Source organism: Schistocerca serialis, chromosome 2, assembly GCF_023864345.2.
Source record: "Schistocerca serialis cubense isolate TAMUIC-IGC-003099 chromosome 2, iqSchSeri2.2, whole genome shotgun sequence".
NCBI classification, from domain to species: domain Eukaryota; kingdom Metazoa; phylum Arthropoda; class Insecta; order Orthoptera; family Acrididae; genus Schistocerca; species Schistocerca serialis.
Window position 1 is genome coordinate 1066970059 of NC_064639.1, and position 18432 is coordinate 1066988490.

The 18432-nt window shown below is 44.2% G+C and overlaps 1 protein-coding gene across 1 annotated transcript in view; it reads left to right on the plus strand.

The window, feature by feature from the left end:
* Nucleotides 1-4053: 4053 nt before the first annotated feature.
* The window catches only part of LOC126456628 (chaoptin-like), a 176992-nt gene continuing 162613 nt past the window's right edge, over nucleotides 4054-18432 (plus strand). The window contains exon 1 of the mRNA XM_050092371.1: nucleotides 4054-4174. Within this exon, the coding sequence (XP_049948328.1) occupies nucleotides 4054-4174 (121 nt within the window). The remainder of the gene's footprint in view (nucleotides 4175-18432) is intronic.

The following is an 18432-nucleotide window of genomic DNA, read 5'->3' on the forward strand; positions in this document are numbered from 1 at the left end:
ACATGCAGACTGATACTACACAAGTAGATATAATTAATTTTATTTTACCTGATAGTGATCACTTGACCGAAACAGGTAATGAATGAACGTTAATTTTATGATGTCAATTATCACATTCATGCTGACTTATCAGTAAGTAGTATGCTCGCTGCAAACAGCAACATGCGATGTGCATCTATTTTTGACACACTCCAGGAGGCTGTTCAGATGTTCTATAGATACGATGCTCCGTTCCGCCGTCAATCTAATCTGTGATTGACAAATGTTTATAAGTGCTCACGCAGCACATTCTCCAAGACCAGGGCCGGCCACAGCGTGCTAAACTTCACACGTGCAATGCGTGCGGGCCAACTGCGGTCCACGGCCAGACCCGGTATTCGGTTTTGTTCGGTCCTACTCGGAAGTATCCGGAGCAACACGACATTTGATTTAGCACTGCGATGTGGCATTTTGCGGTTGGCACAACTCTCTCAATTCGGTAGAATCGTGGTATCAGCGCTGTTTAGCCTTTTTGTTCGTGATATGAAGGACGTTCACAGGTCCAGTGCCTGTTTGCACTAAACGAGGTATTCCTTTAAAATAAATGGGAAGGAGAGATGAGTCGGATGAGAATTCTCAATTGGCATAAGAGACAGGTACTGCTTATTTGCTACGAAATGACATTATAATACATGCAGAAAGAATTTAAACTTTTAGATGACAATGATAGAGCAAAGAATTCCAGCGATCGGCAGAAGGGGTTTCAAAAAATGGTTTAAGTGGCTCTGAGCACTGTGGGACTTAATATCTGAGGTCATCAGCCCCTATAACTTAGAATTACTTAAACCTAACTAACCTAAGGACAGCACATACATCCATGCCCGAGGCAAGATTCGAACCTGCGATCGTAGCAGTCGCACGGTTCCGGACTGAAGTGCCTAGATGTGATTTGTTGTTCTGTACATCAATAAGCACTTTGTACCAAATCTGCAGGCATGGAGCACCTGAAGAAATTGGCGGTATGAATAGTAAAATTTGTGAAGTCGCACCCATTATTCCATTTTAAGTTGCAACAGTTTTCAAAGAAAATGAATGAAGAGTATGTGGACTTCGTATATTACTGCAATCCCTGAACGATTTTTCGATTTAAATCTCGCTGTTGTTGACTTTATGAAGGAGAAAGGAGGGCAAAATTAAAATTAGAACAACTGGAGTGTAACGCCGACTTCGTATTTCAAGTGGACTTGACTGCACACTGTCCACAGTAAGACATTGCAAGTTAACTTCTTTCTGATTTGCAAAAAAGAAAAGCATTGTCACGTAGAACTATAATATGGTGAAAAATAGGCCTATTTGCTGAGTGTATTTATATATTTTGATGATGCCATTATGGCTTTATCACATTAGGACATGGAGTAGAACAGGTACGATTTACCTTATTTTATCCCTACATTTCCCAGTTTGTATGAGAGTATATCGTGATATGAAATGCTGTATTGTTTTGAAAGATACACAGCTCAGTAGTTGTAAATTTTTTATATTGTAGATGGTCGTTACTCACTGGAACAGGTCATCGTTGAAGAACTTTTTATTATGATCAAAGACTGGAAAAAACTGTATTTTATTCTTATACTTATGCCTCAGGAAGATTTGGGGCATTCTCTTGGATTATACCAATCGTAGAAACATTTGGAATACAAAGAGTTTGGCGAAAATGCGGATTTACCACACTGACATTTTCTCATATGAATCTCACTCGGGAAAGAAACGTCGTTAAAGACTACTGAAGATCTCACACGTCGACAGTAATTTCTCACAAACCACGTAGAACTGTTCATTTTGCCGGAAACAGGCGCTTACAATTGATTATCAATCAAGATACATTTTCACTGAAAACAATTCCAGATAACTCTTCCATCCATTTGTTGGTTCTTTGGAATTTATTCATAAGACATACAATTAATACACGAATGGGGACAAAGTTATTTCTGTATACATTGGAAAATATTCCTGTAATAATCTTGTGTGGACATGGGCATATAAATGAAAATGTAAAATAAATAATAATCGGGTTTCGAACACCGGCCGGAAATGTGTGAAGCCGTGAAGCTAGCCATTGTACCCCTGCTTCCGTTTAGCTCTTTACTCACTGAAAGGTACAGACAGTAATCCAGGAACTTTGTCTGTCGTGTTCGCAGGAACAATCGCGCTTATAAGGATAATCCGAGATAGGCTTTCTCTTATTGTGACTGCACTTCTCGTGAGCAAAGTTTCTGAGAAGTCGGATTATGGCACTGACCTCGATTTCCTCTTAAGTATCAAGAAGCTTCGCTGTACAAAATTCACGACACCAACGAAGGGCCAAGAGTCGTCAAATGTGCGCCAAGCTTTCGCTCTTACCTTCTTCACTCACTTCGCAGACTATTTCAAAACTACACTACTGGCCATTAAAATTGCTACACCACGAAGATTACATGCTACAGACGCGAAATTTAACCGACAGGAAGAAGATGCTGTGATATGCAAATGATCAGTTTTTCAGAGCATTCACACAAGGTTGGCGCCGGTGGCGACACCTACAACGTGTTGACATGAGAAAAGTTTCCAACCGATTTCTCATACACAAACAGCACTTGACCGTCGTTGTCTGGTGAAACGTTGTTGTGATGTCTCGTGTAAGGAGGAGGAATGCGTACCACCACGTTTCCGACTCTGATATAGGTCGTATTGTAGCGTACCGCGATGCGGTTTACCGTATCGCGACATTGCTGCTCGCGTTGGTCGAGATCTAATGACTATTAGCAAAATATGGAATCGGTGGGTTCTGGAGGGTAATATGGAACGCCGTGAAGGATCCCAACAGCCTCGTATCACTAGCAGTCGAGACGACAGGCATCTTACCCGCATGACTGTAACGGACCGTGCAGCTACGTCTCGATCCCTGAGTCAACAGATGGGGACGTTTGCAAGACAACAACCATCTGCACGAACAGTTCGACGGCGTTTGCAGCAGCATGGGCTATCAGCTCGGAGACCATGGCTGCGGTTACCCTTGATACTGCATCACTGACAGGAGCGCATGCGATGGTGTACTCAACGACGAACCTGGGTGCACGAATGGCAAAACGTTATTTTTTCGGATGAATGCAGGTTCTGTTTACAGCATCATGATGGTCGCATCCGTATTTGGCGATATCGCGGTGAACGCACATTGGAAGCGAGTATTCGTCATCGCCATACTGGCGTATCACCCGGCTTGATGGTATGGGGTGCCATTGGTTACTCGTCTCGGTCACCTCTTGTTCGTGTTGACGGCACTTCGAATAGTGGACGTTAAATTTCAGATGTGTTGCGACCCGTGGCTCTCCTCTTCATTCGATCCTTGCAAAACCCTACATTTCAGCAGGATAATGCACGACCGCATGTTGCAGGTCCTGTACGGGCCTTTCTGGATACAGAAAATGTTCGACTGCTACCCTGGCCAGCACATTCTCCAGATCTCTCACGAATGGAAAACGTCTGGTCATTGGTGGCCGAGCAAATGGCTCGTCACAATACGCCAGTCACTACTCTTGATGAACTGTGGTATGGTGTTGAAGTTGCTTGGGCAACTGTACCTGTACACGCCATCCAAGCTCTGTTTGACTCAATGCCCAGGCGTATCAAGGTCGTTATACGGCTAGAGGTGGTTGTTCTGTGTACTGATTTCTCAGGATCTCTGCACCCATATTGGGTGAAAATGTAATCATTTTTAAGTTTTAGTATAATGTATTTGTCCAATGAATACCCGTTTATCATTTGCATTTCTTCTTGGTGTAGCAATTTTAATGGCCAGTAGTGTACATCTGTGTATGCACAACACTGCGTCAGTGTGTCTCATTTGGCTGGTGGTGCGTCGGGCACAGTGGTGGTGAGCGCGCGCGTGTTGGGCAGATGCGGCCAGGGGCCCCCAGCCGGTGGCCGCCGCCCCGCCGGCCGGCGCTGCTGCCGCTACCGCTGCTGCTGCTGCTGCCGCTGTGGCTGGGGCCCGCGCCGTCGCAGGCCCACGAGGTGGCGCCCTGCTCCTTCAACACCATGTGCTCCTGCAAGTTCGGCAGCCACACCGACGTGCCCACCGTCCGCTTCAGCGCGCCGCCCTCGCTGCACGGCCTCCGCGACATCACCTGCGTCGGCGTTCCCTTCTCCACCATGCCAGGTAAAGCGCCGCCCGGGCATCTGTGTTCTCTCGCGTCTCATTTCATCCTACATCAGGGTTTCACAGCAAACGTGTGAAACTTCTGCGTTTATTTCTGAAACTGAAACTGTTGAAATAACTGAGTAGGTGAAACTTCCTCGTTTTTCTACTTAAACTTCCGAGTGTCTACTGAATGTTCTGAAACTACTGCTTGTTTCTATCATTTCATTTTACTGACCAATAGAATTTTCCCCGAAATTTACTACTCAAACTTATCATATTCATTTATGGCCCAAAAAACAGGGTGAAAAGTATATAAACCGACAAGCTCTGGGTGGTTGTAGGGGACATCAAAACAAATATTTTTCCCTAATGTCATTTTTTCCTATGAGGAGTATTTAAACAGGTAGAGGAAGATTTCTCTGGCGGCAAATTGATTAAACCAACAACACTTTTCCATTTTTTGTGACCAAGAGACAACAACTAGGTAGCAGATAAGGCCCAATTAACACCGACCCACACATTAACGAAGAACCGCACCTGATGAGCGCAGGTAACTGTGGCATGTGGGCTGTCCTCACTCCAAAGATGTAAATTGTGCATGTTCAAGACTCCATCAAGCCCGAACGTTGCTTCATCGGTAAACAACACAGAGGATGGAAATTTAGGATGCATTTCACAGTGTTTCAGGTACCACTGCGAAAACTGTGCTCTGGGTGGATAATCAACTGATTCCAGGTTGTGGACACGCTGTAAGTGAAGTGGACGTTACAATTGCTCTCGAAGGACTATTCTTACATTCGTACGATTCGTCCCCATGTGACGTGCAACTGGACGAGTGCTGATTGAAGGATCCCGCTCCACATGCTGCAAGACAGCTTCCTCAAATTCCAGATTTCTTACCGTGCGACGGCGTCCCTGTCCAGGTAATCTGCTAAATGACCCGGTCTCACGCAGACGTTGCTACACAGCAGCAAAGGTCGTATGATGCGGGATACGGCGATGAGGATATTTTTGTTGATAAACCCGCTGTGCAGCTCGTCCGTTGTGGTGCGCTGTGTAGTACGCACCAACCATATCAGTGTACTCACTCCAGGTGTATCGCTCCATTAGTAAACACAGGCAATGCACTACTAGGCTGGTGGACAGCAGTTTCTACAACTGAAGAACGTAATACGCCCTCTAACTACTGAAGATCGTAATACGGCCTCTATCAACTGAAGAGCGCAATACGGCTTCCAACGGTTTGAATAATCCTCGTAGGAAAAAATGACATTAGGGAAAAATATTTTTGATGTCCCCTACAACCTCCCAGAGTTTGTCGGATTAAATACTTTTCACCCTCTATACAAATGCAAGCTGACTTTTCAAATAATTATGACAAAAGAATGGCCCTGAATTAGAAGAAATCCTAACAATAAGCTACATATTTTCATAACTCACTTACCTCACACAGAATCTTCATAACACGAACTACAGCAGTAACAGCAAGCAGCAACTACAACCAGCTAAATAAAATGATTGTAACTACTGTAGGGTCTAACTACTAATAGCCATGTACTTAGCATTGGAAAGATTTTGTTGCAGAGCAAACAATGTATTTAGCAGATTTTACCTTATTAATTGACATCCAGTTCCAAAAATTATAGCCCGCATCTCGTGGTCGTGCGGTAGCGTTCTCGCTTCCCACGCCCGGGTTCCCGGGTTCGATTCCCGGCGGGGTCAGGGATTTTCTCTGGCTCGTGATGGTTGGGTGTTGTGTGATGTCCTTAGGTTAGTTAGTTTTAAGTAGTTCTAAGTTCTAGGGGACTGATGACCATAGATGTTAAGTCCCATAATGCTCAGAGCCATTTGAAACATATGAATCAAAAATTATATATTAGTCAATATTTCTGTTTCCGAATCATTAGCAAATACGTCAATCATCATTTTACAATCCATTTCCAACCAACATTAAATCTTCATGAAGGACATGCGTCCAAATCGTCCGCCCGCCCTGACACTGCTAACCCCCATCACTCTTAACTATTAACTTATTACTTCGATTACTTCAGCCGCAGAGTCTCTTAGCGAGGGCATAGACGGCGCTCTGTGATATTAATGCAGCCTACAGCACTGCCAACATACAAACATATAAACAGGATACTTACACGTGCTGCATAAGCAGACGGCGAGTGAAGGCCATTGAATAGCGAGTACTGCACCCCATTTATCGTCACAGGAATAGAGTATGGAGTGGTTTTGACGCTTGCATGAAAGTGGAAATCGATCCTCAAGGAAATTGTGGGAAACAATTAGATTGTCTCTATATTTACTGTCGTATTCCAGATCTGCTACTTCACGCTCTAGATCTGCGGGAATTCCGTAATGGAAGCTTTTTCAGTTTTGCCATTCTGTTGCACTAAGAACCTTCAATTACATAGGCCTGCAAACCATAAGGACGAAAATAACTTTCGCATCATGTGATTCTGCCCAGTAGCATTTCTCGATTAAACTTGGACCATATACAGAAGGAACTGTTACACTAAACGAGTGGCGTTCAGTAAGTAATGCGATTATCTGGACGGGAAGGAGCGCCTGGTCCCCGGCACGAATCCACCTGGTGGACTTGCGTCGAGGTCCCGTGAGCCGGCCAGTCTCTGGATGGTTTTTAGGCGGTTTTCCATTTTCCATGGCGGATGCGGGCTCGCTCCCCTTATTCTGCCCCAGCTACACTATGTCGGCGATTGCTGCGCAAACAAGTTCTCCACGTACGCTTACACCACCATTACTCTACCATGTAAACATAGGGGTTACACTTGTTTGGTGTGAGACGTTCCCCAGGGGGGGGGGGGGGGGGGGGGGGAACCACCGGGGGCCGAACCGATCATTAAAATAACCCTGGGTTCGGTGTAGGGTGGCCCGAGGGGTGAAGTGGACTGCGGTAGTCGTCGTGGGGTTGTGGACCACTGCGGCTGCGGCAGGGACGGAGCCTCTCCGTCGTTTCTAGGCTCCCAGTTAACATACGATACAATACAGTACAATACAATACAGTACAATACAATACAAGAAACGCGATAGATTTTCTTCTGAAAGCAGGTTGATTTTAGTCCGGATTCCAGTACACCACATTATTCTCCACTCTTTTGGCTGCGAAACCCTGTATTTCAACGTAATCTTCGTTCAGTGCAACGGCCTTGCACCACGTTACCGGAAGAGCCTGCATGAGCGCGTACCACTCTACTGGTCGCCGTTGGAGTCAACGTCTTGCTGCATCAATAACCTCCCCATCATCCACTTACCCCTTCCCATGGAGTGCATCCATCATTTTGGCAAACAGATGGAAATAGCAAGGTGCGAGATCAGGGCTGTAGGGACCATGAGGAAGAACAGTCCATTGAAGGTTTGTGAGTTCCTCTCGGGTGCAGAGACTTGTGTGTGGCCTTGCATTACTACGAATGGAGGGAAGTTCATTTGCATTTTTGTAGCCATGAACAGTTGCCTGAGAGCAGCACAGTACACTTCAAAGTTGCACTATGAGGGAGGATATCAAAGAGAATAAGCCCTTCAGGGTCGCAGAAGACTGTCGTCAAGACTTTACCGGCTGAGGGTGTGACTGCGAGCTTTTTCTTCAGAGCAGAGGTGGTGTAGCACCACTACATGGATTGACGTTTTGTTTTCGCTTCAAAGTGGTGAACCCATGTTTCATCACCTGTGGCGATGTTCGACAGAAAATTGTCACGGTCAGCCTCATAACGTGTAAGCGGTTCCGCATGGGTGGTCCTTCGCTGCTCTTTATGTTCTTGTATTAGCCAGCGAGGAACCCACCTTTGAATACCCCAACTGTTGAACGAGTGTGTCAACTCTAGCTTCAAAACGTCAAGTTAAGAAACCAGGTGTCTGATTGCGATCCGTCGATCACCTAGAATGAGAGTATCGGAACTTTCCCACATTGCAGGAGTTACACGGTTGCGGCCAGTCGGCAAGAGGGAAATCTGACATGTTTGCGCGACCTTGTTGCGGTGATGAGAGACTCTTCGGCCTACGACTCAGCCTGATACTTTTTCACTGCTGGATCTCCGTAAACACTCTGCAAGTGCCTATGAATATCTGCGACGATCTGGTTTTCCAGCAAAGGGGAGTGAATGACAGCTTTCTGCTTGCAGAGCACCTTCGCTACAGACGCCATTTTGGAAGCTACGTATAGCGCCGGTACGCATCGGAGCGGAGCGTGTTGAAACTATGGGGGCTGAAGGGGAAATATTCCACAGTGTCTCACAGCAAATTCTGCAATTTTTCAACTGAAATCGACAGAGAAAGAAAGTGTTGCACGACTCACTGAACGCCCATCGTAGTACAGAATGTAACTGAAAGAGGTACTCAACTAGACGAACAGAAATGACACTTCTATTCAAATGCAATAATTACATTGAAGTCATCGTAGTTCATGATGGTCCCCCGGAGGTTACAAAAGGGGGGCGGAGATGGTTCTTAATAGACTCTGTGATCTTCGCGGTCGGCAATACATGTTCTGCAACATTCTCCCACGCTGGCCACGAGGTTGTGGTAGGGCGTTCCATTCCACCACTTTCGCGTGGACAAGAGCTGGTAACTGATGCATGCGGACGTGCTTCAGTACGTCACCCCAACGGACCCTTCCGTCCCCCTCCCTGCGTGTTTGATGGGATTTATGTCAGTGAAATTGGCAGGTCAGTCTGGTTGCTGAATATCGTCCCGTTCCAAGAGCTCTTTTATTTACGGCTCAAGTTTCATGGAGCTAAGTTTCTTGGCAGTGAGACATCATGCGAAAGTTACTTTCCTCCTTTAGGTTTGCGCACCAGCGTTTTTTCCATCACGAATGGTGTTGTATTTGAAGACATTTAAACTACTAAATTCCATGACAGACTTATACTTTTACCCTTTTCCTCAACGCTGTTATGAATGTCACAACAAGCTTTGTGCCTGCGATATTTTCACATCAATAGAGCGCTAAAGAATTTTCAAGAAGCCCTTTCCAAATACTTTCCAAGCTGGCTCTGAGCGTCGTCTCCAATATCCTGTGTGCTACCAATGATTGTCATGTCCGATAACGGCAGTTCGTGAAATTCTTCTACCTGAAGTGGACATAAAGGCTCAATAGCAGCTACGAAAAATTCTTTTATTAAATCACCGCATGTTAAGGGGCTCTATGACTTCGATAAATGTAGCACGCGATTATATCTCATTGTAAACGGACATTCACATGATTTTTCTTCCTCTTCTTCATCCTCATGAGAGAGTATCCATTTAAGTTTTAAAATCTCTTGTATACGCTCATATCATTCACATTCCCCGTTTCCGTTTAAGTGTCTGTGTGAATTGAACTTCCTGAAAATATTCGGTTTCTTATGATACATAATCATTTTGCTTACCCATTTTTTATGCAAAAAGGTGAAACTTCTCGCACTGGGGATTCAAATGCGCTATTTCTGTTAATACAAGGCGCTGCTGTCAAAACCGACCCCTGCATACTTCATAGTTGTCGCGATTACACGCGTGCGCTCGCATTTCCGTCAGTTCCCATCACGCACTGCCCGAAATTCCGTCCTTCACTACACCTAAAGACACTTTACGTGGCCCATTGTAATCCTTCTGGATTCAGCTACCACAAAATTTTACTATCACTTCAAAGTCAGTTAATGACATGAAGTCCGCCTCTCCTTCCGTATCTGTTTTCAGTGTTCTACATGTATCCTCTAAGATTTGATAAAACACCCTCCTCTCGTCAATTACCTCAAAATTCTTTCAAATCCTATGTTGTTTCCCCGCTTGCTATGGATTCATTTGCCACAATATCCGAACCTGGTAACTGAGTGGTCAGCGCGACGGAATGTCATAACTAACGGCCCAGATTCGATTCCCAGCTGGGTCGGAGATTTTCTCCGCTCAAGGACTGGGTGTTGTGTTGTCCTTATCACCATCATTCCATCCCCATCGACACGCAAGTCGCCGACGTGGCGTCAACTCGAAAGACTTGCACCATTCAAACGGTCTACCCGACGGGAGGCCCTAGTCACACGGCATTTCCATTTCCAACAATGTTTTGATGCTACACTCCACGATAGTCTGCCTTGTGCAAGCCACTTTATCTCTGAACAGTGGCTGAAAGTTGCATCCATTTGTACGGGGTTAGTGGGTTCGTCTCTTGGTCTCCTTCTACAACTTTCACCTCTACAGACTACCCTCCACTACCAAACTTTACATTTTTTTATACTTTCTAATGTATCCCATTAAACGATCCCTTCGTTTCGTCAAGTTGTGCCATAAATTACTTTCTTCCCCAGTTAGATTTATAAATTTTTCATTAGATACATAATCCACACATATAATCTTCCGCAATACGGTAAAGAACAACATTTCGAAAGTTCGTATTCTCTTCTTCTCTTAGCTGCTTATCGTCCACGTTTCACACCCTCGTAATGCTACACTCCAGGCATATACTTACTAACACTATTACATTTATGTGACGTGTCTCTTCAAAAATGTTTATCTTGCTATATTCACTCCGCATATTATATCCTCTCTACTATGTAGCCTCTTTTCAAGACACTATCCATTCCTTCCAACCGTTCCTTCATGTTCCTTGCTATGTGCGACCGTATTACAATGTCATTTCAGAACTTTAATTTACCTTCGAAATTTCATCCCTGTTTTTATTCACCGCAAGGTCCCTTGTAGACGGAATTACATACATCCCGCCAATTTGTTGATTGAATACCAATTGTTTCCTCAGTACTTTACGGTCCACTACTATTCTTTTCTGTAGCCCCAATACCAACATATCCAGTGCTCCCTTCATTGCCATATTTTCAGATCGAGTCAGTCGAGTCAATGAAACGACCGCTTCCTCTTCCTGATCTGTCTTACAGCCTTAAATGGTTCAAATGGCTCTGAGCACTATGTGACTTAACATCTGTGGTCATCAGTCCCCTAGAACTTAGAACTAATTAAACCTAACTAACCTAAGGACATCACACACATCCATGCCTGAGGCAGGATTCGAACCTGCGACCGTAGCGGTCACGCGGTTCCAGACTGTAGCGCCTAGAACCGCACGGCCACACCGGCCGGCTTTACAGCCTTATCTGCCATATCCTTTCCTTATATCAAGGCTGGAATCTTCATCCTAATCTGTACTGGCTCCTTCCAGTTCCAATCTCCATTTCTACATCACTTTTCACCTTCCAGGCAAATATTACCTAATCCCTCCCCCTCCCCTTCCTCCCATTCCTGCAGCATAGCAATACATTACCTTAGTGTCATATTATTCCTCAACCTCAACTCACCGCAACCTATTTTAATAGTGTTTGCTGTGAGCTAACTTCGAGGGCTAAGACATTGCCACATAGTCTATTATCTTTGAACAAATGCAACGTAAAATTCTGAAAATAGTTGCAGAGTCATAGATCTGATTCTTTTTAGGATAGTCTGTGCTGCAGGCAGTGGTTCTTGTATATGTAACTGAACTCGAAAATTATCTGTTAAGGTGTCTTAAAGTACCTGATACCGTTCTTACGTCGACTGGTGGTCCGCGGTTACTGGCTCCTATCTGTTGATTAAGGTCTTTATAGTACACTGGTGTGCAAAACTTAAGAACGCAGGTAACTTCCGAAAGCTGTATCACTGCCAAGTAACATAGCTCAGTGAAACTAGGGCCATACATAGAAAGATGTGCGCTGGTGCCAGAGTGTAGGGACTAGACCAAGAAGGAGAGAATTCGTATCCACTACTCGAATGAGAGCAGATTCTGCTTGAGTAGTGATTGTGGACGAACCTTCATGTGATCAGATTTGGAACAAGTAATGGATCCAGGAACATCGTCGAACACGAACGTTTTGTTGATCCCCGTGTTATGGTGTGGGACCCATGATGTAGCATCGGCTACTGTCCTCCAAATCTCTGAACGCAATAGACTTGCAGTGAACATTATTGTGACACCGTAATGTTTCCCACCATGCGTCTTGTCAGGGGTACATTCAGCTGCATGGCCAGAATGTTTCCATGTGACAATTACGATCGATATGTACGATTGGAAGTTTCTTAGTGATGCGAGCAACGCGGCCGTACTACGCAGAGCACGTTGCACGAGCGCTAAACGTGTGGGTGGCTCCGCGCACGCCGGCAGAAGGCTGTCGGCCTGCGCTAATGAGGCGGCACGCACGAGCACGCGAGTCGCCGCCACGCACCAGCGCTGCTGCTGATTCGTTACGCCTGGCTGTAACGTGCGACGGTCACGCAACGCGACTCGCAACTACACGAGGCCGGTCTTCGCAGTTCCCAACTTCCTTATCGCCAGGCTTGCGTCCCAACACCGCTGCAATTGCATATGAGGTGCTCCCGGCCTTATTACGCAAGTGAAATACATAATAATACTGAAATACTAAAAGTAACCCGTACTTAGGCACAGACGGTAAGTTGCATACACCATTACGTATAAAGATCGTAACAGGACATCTGAAATATCGGTATTTTGTAGAAATGACATTCATTTAAAGACTAATATCAAATTCATGGACAAAGTTCAGGGGAACGGTTATTCCGTTAAAAGACTATAGTGAATGACGCCTCCATTTCATGAGTAGATGCGTCGTAGGCACGATATCAGCACATCGGTAACAGCATCGGTGACAATGGACATTGTGATGGTATCAACAATGTAGTTGACAAAAAACCGTCATCATACACCTGGAGACGATATCCGACAAAATGTCAACACAAAATTGGGCCGACACAAAATTAGAGAAAATATAAAATTGTACTGTGACACGCAGTTCATATTGTAACCAATATACGAACAGAAAAAATACTGTAATAAGTAAACTAATTTATTGGCATAGATACAGTGCCTGTTGCCATAACAGATAATGTCCAATGGGCGTCAAGCTAGTTTATCATCAGGGGAGAAATTTGTCAAGTCCGACATGACATATAAACACTGCCGCCATTCATCTAAGCCTCATACACGTAAGACTAAATTGTAAATCTCATGCACAGAACTATGAAAAATGTCAACCATAGTACAATCGTATTCAAAGCTAAAGGGTGAAAGTAATTTTCACATCATATATCACTGCCATGTAAAATACTCTACTGGCCATTAAAGAACAAATGCAGATGATACACGGGTAGTCATTGGACAAATATATTATACTAGAACTGACATGTGATAGCATTTTCACTTAATTTTGGTGCATAGATCCTGAGAAATAGTACCCAGAACAACCACCTCTTGCCGTAATAACGACCTGAATACGTCTGGGCATTGAGTCAAACAGAGCTTGGATGGCGTGTACAGGTACAGCTGCCCATGCAGCTTCAACACTACACCACTGTTCATCAAGAGTAATGACTGGCGTATTGTGATGAGCCAGTTGCTCGGCCACCATTGACCAGACGTTTTCAATTGGTGAGGGATCTGGAGAATGTGATGTCCAGGGCAGCAGTAGAACATTTTCCGTATCCAGAAAGGCCCGTAGAGGACCTGCAACATGCGGTCGTGCATTACCCTACTGAAATGTAGGGTTTCGCAGGGATCGAATGACGGGTAGAGCCACGGGTCGTAACACATATGAAATGTAACATCTACTGCTTAAAGTGCCGTCAATGCGAACAAGAGGTGACCGAGACGTGTAACCAATGGCACCACATACCATCACGCATGGTGATACGCCAGTATGGTGATGACGAATGCACGCCTCTAATGTGCGTTCACCGCGATGTCGCCAAACACGGATGCGACCATCATGATGCTGTAAACAGAACCTGGATTCATTCGAAAAAATGACGTTTTGCCATTCGTGCACCCAGGTTCGTCGTTGAGTACACCATCGCTGCCGCTCCTGTCTGTGATGCAGTGTCAAGGGTAACCGCAGCCATGGTCTCCGAGCTCATAGTCCATGCTGCTGCAAACGTCGTCGAACTGTTCGTGCAGATGGTTGTTGTCTTGCAAACGTCCCCATCTGTTGACTCAGAGATCGAGACGTAGCTGCCAGATCCGTTACAGCCATGCGGATAAGATGCCTGCCATCTCGAGAGCTAGTGATACGAGGCCATTGGGCTCCAGAACGGCGTTCCGTATTACCCTCCTGAACGCACCGAGTCCATATTCTGCTAGCAGTTATTGGACGTCGACCAACGCGAGCAGCAATGTCGGGATACGATAAACCGCAATGGCGTGAGGCTACAATCCGACCTTTATCAAAGTCGGGAACGTGATAGTACGCATTTCTTCTCCTTACACGAGGCATCACAACAACGTTTCACCAGGCAACGCCGGTCAACTGCTGTTTGAGAAATCGGTTGGAAACTTTCCTCATGTCAGCACGTTGTAGGTGTCGCCACCGGTGCCAACCTTGTGTGAATCCTCTGAAAAGCTAATCATTTGCATATCACAGCATCTTGTTCCTGTCGGTTAAATTGCTCTTCTGTAGCACAACATATTCGTGGTGTAGCAATTTTAATGGCCAGTAGTGTAGCTCGTTGGAACTTGGACCATACATAAAATGAACTGTAATCTACAGTAAATAACAGAAAGAGATAGCCAGTAAGGCGGACAGAAATAACACTTTTAATCAAAGATTATTATTATACTAAGGTCACAGCGTTTTATGATGGTCCCTAGGACAAAAGATGGGACGTCGTCCTTAATAGGGTGTCTGATCACAGATAGCAGTACATATTCTGCGACATGTTGCCTTGATGACCACGAGGTTGGTCAGGAGGTCTCGTGGTAGGGCGTTCCATTCCTCCACAATGACTGTTAACTACAGGTGGATAGTGTTGCGCCTGTGGACGTACTGCAAGAATTCCCCATCACGCATTCCACAAGTTTTTGATGGGATTTAAGTCGGTGAAGCGGGCAGTCCAGTCTTCTCGTCCCAAGGGTCCACCACCTGCACTGTGCATCAATAAACTGGAATTCAGGGCCGAATGTACCGATGACATCGTCTAAGAGAAGTCAGCACTGTTCAGAGCTATTAATTAGATCATTTTACCACTCTTTTGCCACTGGTAAATTATTTGCCATCTCGTTAAGCCTACGTTTTAATGAGAATATAATACTTTCTGTGAACAGTTACACAACACACAAGCAGAGATTGTGGATGATTTATATGTATCTATCTCCAAAGTAATAACAAAATGGCATCGGTTGGTATTGCTCATTATCTATGTCAGGCCTCAGACTGTGTGAATCACATTATCCTCTTATATGTACAGATTTTACGCGATTGAAGATATAGTAAAGCAATAGTTTCTAGCCTGAGGAATAAATAAAATTGTACTCAATATGTCAACCAGTATAAACGTGGCAGATTCCCTTTGCAAGAACAAATCAGTTACAGGGTTCCACAAGTCGCAGTCTTACGTCCACTATCTTTTGTGATATAAATAAACAACTTTTCATCTGGTATACAATAAGCAGAATTCGTTGTGTTTGGAAAGGGCAAACGTATAGTAAACAATCCACATGTACATACACTAACATGGTAAATGGTAAATAATGTTCCAGAAAATGTTATTGTGTGGTTTCCTATAAGTGGTAGTAATCCCCAAGAAGCACAATTTATTCAGATTTGCACATGTGGACGTACAGCGACACATGTCAGAAAATAATAGTTATGTTGAAAACTTCAGAATTATTAGATATCCATACTGAAGAGCATTTACACTGGTAAAAATGCGTTTTTAACTTGTAAAACAACTCAGTTCAGCTACATTTGCACTTGAATCAATGAAAATTTTGGAGAGGGAGACAAATCTGTAAGTTAACCTAAATTGTGTATTTTCATTAAATAATCACATGTGGAATAATGTTCTTGGGTAGCTCACCTTCAAGAACGCCATAACTGGTTGCCTAACAAATGAATAGCAATGTAATGGCTGTTGTTACAGTATTGTTACATTTAAGAATATTGGGATTGCAGAAAAACGTGCTGAAAGAATAACATATGTTGCTCACCCAAGGTCATGTTATAGATATCTGTTAAGGAATAGGAATTTTGACTAATTTATACGTATTTCCTCATGAAGTTCGTTATAAATAAGTTGCTATAGTCCACAAAGACTAATGATGTACTTAATTACTTACATAATTAATAGCGAAAACGACACTCATTAATCCATATTAATGTAGACTTAAGCCCAGAAAATGGTGCACAATGCTGCCACCAAAATTGCTGACCGCTTACCCAATGATATATAACGTCTACAAGCAGCAAAATTAAAAGTAGTGATATCAAACTAAGGATATTCCTCCTTTCTATGTAATATATATAGAAAGCTGAGCAACCTGGCATGTCTCAAGTGTTTATTTATTCCTGTCTTCTATTAGTCAATCTCATCCTCCCTCCTCTCTGTCGATCTCCTCCTGTCCCCATTCTCTGTCCATCTCTTGTCCCCTCTCTCTTTCTACCTCCTCAGCCTCCCTCTTTCTTCAATCTGCTCCTTTCCCATTTGTCCATCTGCTCTTGCTCCTCTTCCCTCTCCCTGCCCATCTTTTCCTCGCCTCTGTCTGTTCATCTCCTCCCTTTCTGTTCTGTATCCATTTCTTCCTCTCCTTTCTCTCAGCTCGTCTAATTCCCTCTCCTTTCTCTGTCCATTTCTCCCTCCCATATTTGTGTCTACCTCAACCTCCTCCTATCCCTGCCTATCTCCTCCTTCCCCCTCGCTTTCGATCACCTCGTTGTCCTCTCTTCTCTCTCCATTTTATCACACTCACCTGAATAAGAGGCTGTTTTTTCTTGTCTTGCTATATTTGTTGCCAGACTGTAGCTGACATGTGTACCAAATGTAACTGATATCAATCCAGAACATACCAAAAAGGCTTTGAATGATCCATAATGTTCCAGAACATTCCACAACATTCGAGTGTGTACTGGAGTGTTCCCCAATGATTTGGGATGTTCCCAATCATTTAGGAATTTTCCTGAATGTTTCAGACTATTTCCGAACGTTGCAGACCATCCCAGATCATTGTGGAATACTCTGGAATATTGTGTAATGTTCTCGAATACTCTTGAATGTTCTGTAATGTTACAGAAATTTCTAGAGAGCAAAACTTTCCAATCCCTTATGTCTTCAAAATCAGGACTTTCGGGTAAGAACGTTACTCTTCTTTATGGGTGGGGGATAGAGAGCTACCACACTATATAACTTCCTTGATCATACCAGGACTGGTTTCTTAGTTTTAGTGGCATGCACATTGTATACTTACTTCTACGGTACGTAGTGATTATCATCTCTGTTAGGTTTATAATCTCCTAGCACAATTACTAGTGGAGATATGGCAAAACATATTTTCTTGGCTCATACTATATAGACTGGCAAGAACAAGAGGCATATTATGTGGAAAGAGTGTTGGCCTACCTTATCAGTCTGATTGTTTGACAGCCTGCATGTCAGGAACAAAAAATGGTTTCCCCACCTCCCAACATGTTGGCTGCCCTGCACCACAGCAATGTTGTAGTGCAGTAGTAGCAGCCTGCTTCATCGACCTGCTTTTCAAAGCATCAGCAAGAAACGGTTTCCAAGCCCCTGATGTATATGCAGCATTGCACAACAGGTGTGTTGTGGAAGTGGTATCAGCCTGCTTCGACTTGTTTTTCAGGGGTTATATGTGCAGATGTGCATGGAATGTGGGAAGCTCATGATGGATAGAGGAGGGAATAGAATGGGGGCTGGAGGAATTGGATGTAGAGAGAGAGGGGCAGAAGGAAATGGGCAGAGAGAGGAGGCAGGAGGAGATGGACAGAGAGGGGTTAGGAGAACGTTCGTCAGACAAGGTGGTGAGGAGGAGATGGACAAGAGTTGGAGAAGGGTATTGACAGAGAGGTAGGCGACGGATTATCTCCACTATTATTCAACCTAGTACTAGACAAAGTGATGAGGGAATGGGGAAAAGAACTGAAATCTCAAGGACACTGGAAACTAACAAGACTGGGTTGATTGTGGGACAAAATAGAAATATCAAATCTAGCTTCTGCTGACGACCCAGCCATACTATCAGACAATGAAACAACATCAACCAAACAAATAGAGGCACTAAAAGAATGCACAGAAAATTTGGGCTGCAAATCTCTTTCGAGAAGTCAAATTTTTTTGGCTCAAAATCAAACATAAGAAAATAGTACACATAATACACTAAAATAAACAGAGCATACTAAAAGTGACTTGTAAACCATAGTGAAGGAAGAAAGGAAAATCGTCAGGAAAATTCTCAGCTGAAAGCTGACAGAGGAGGTGTACAGATTACACTCTAGGAA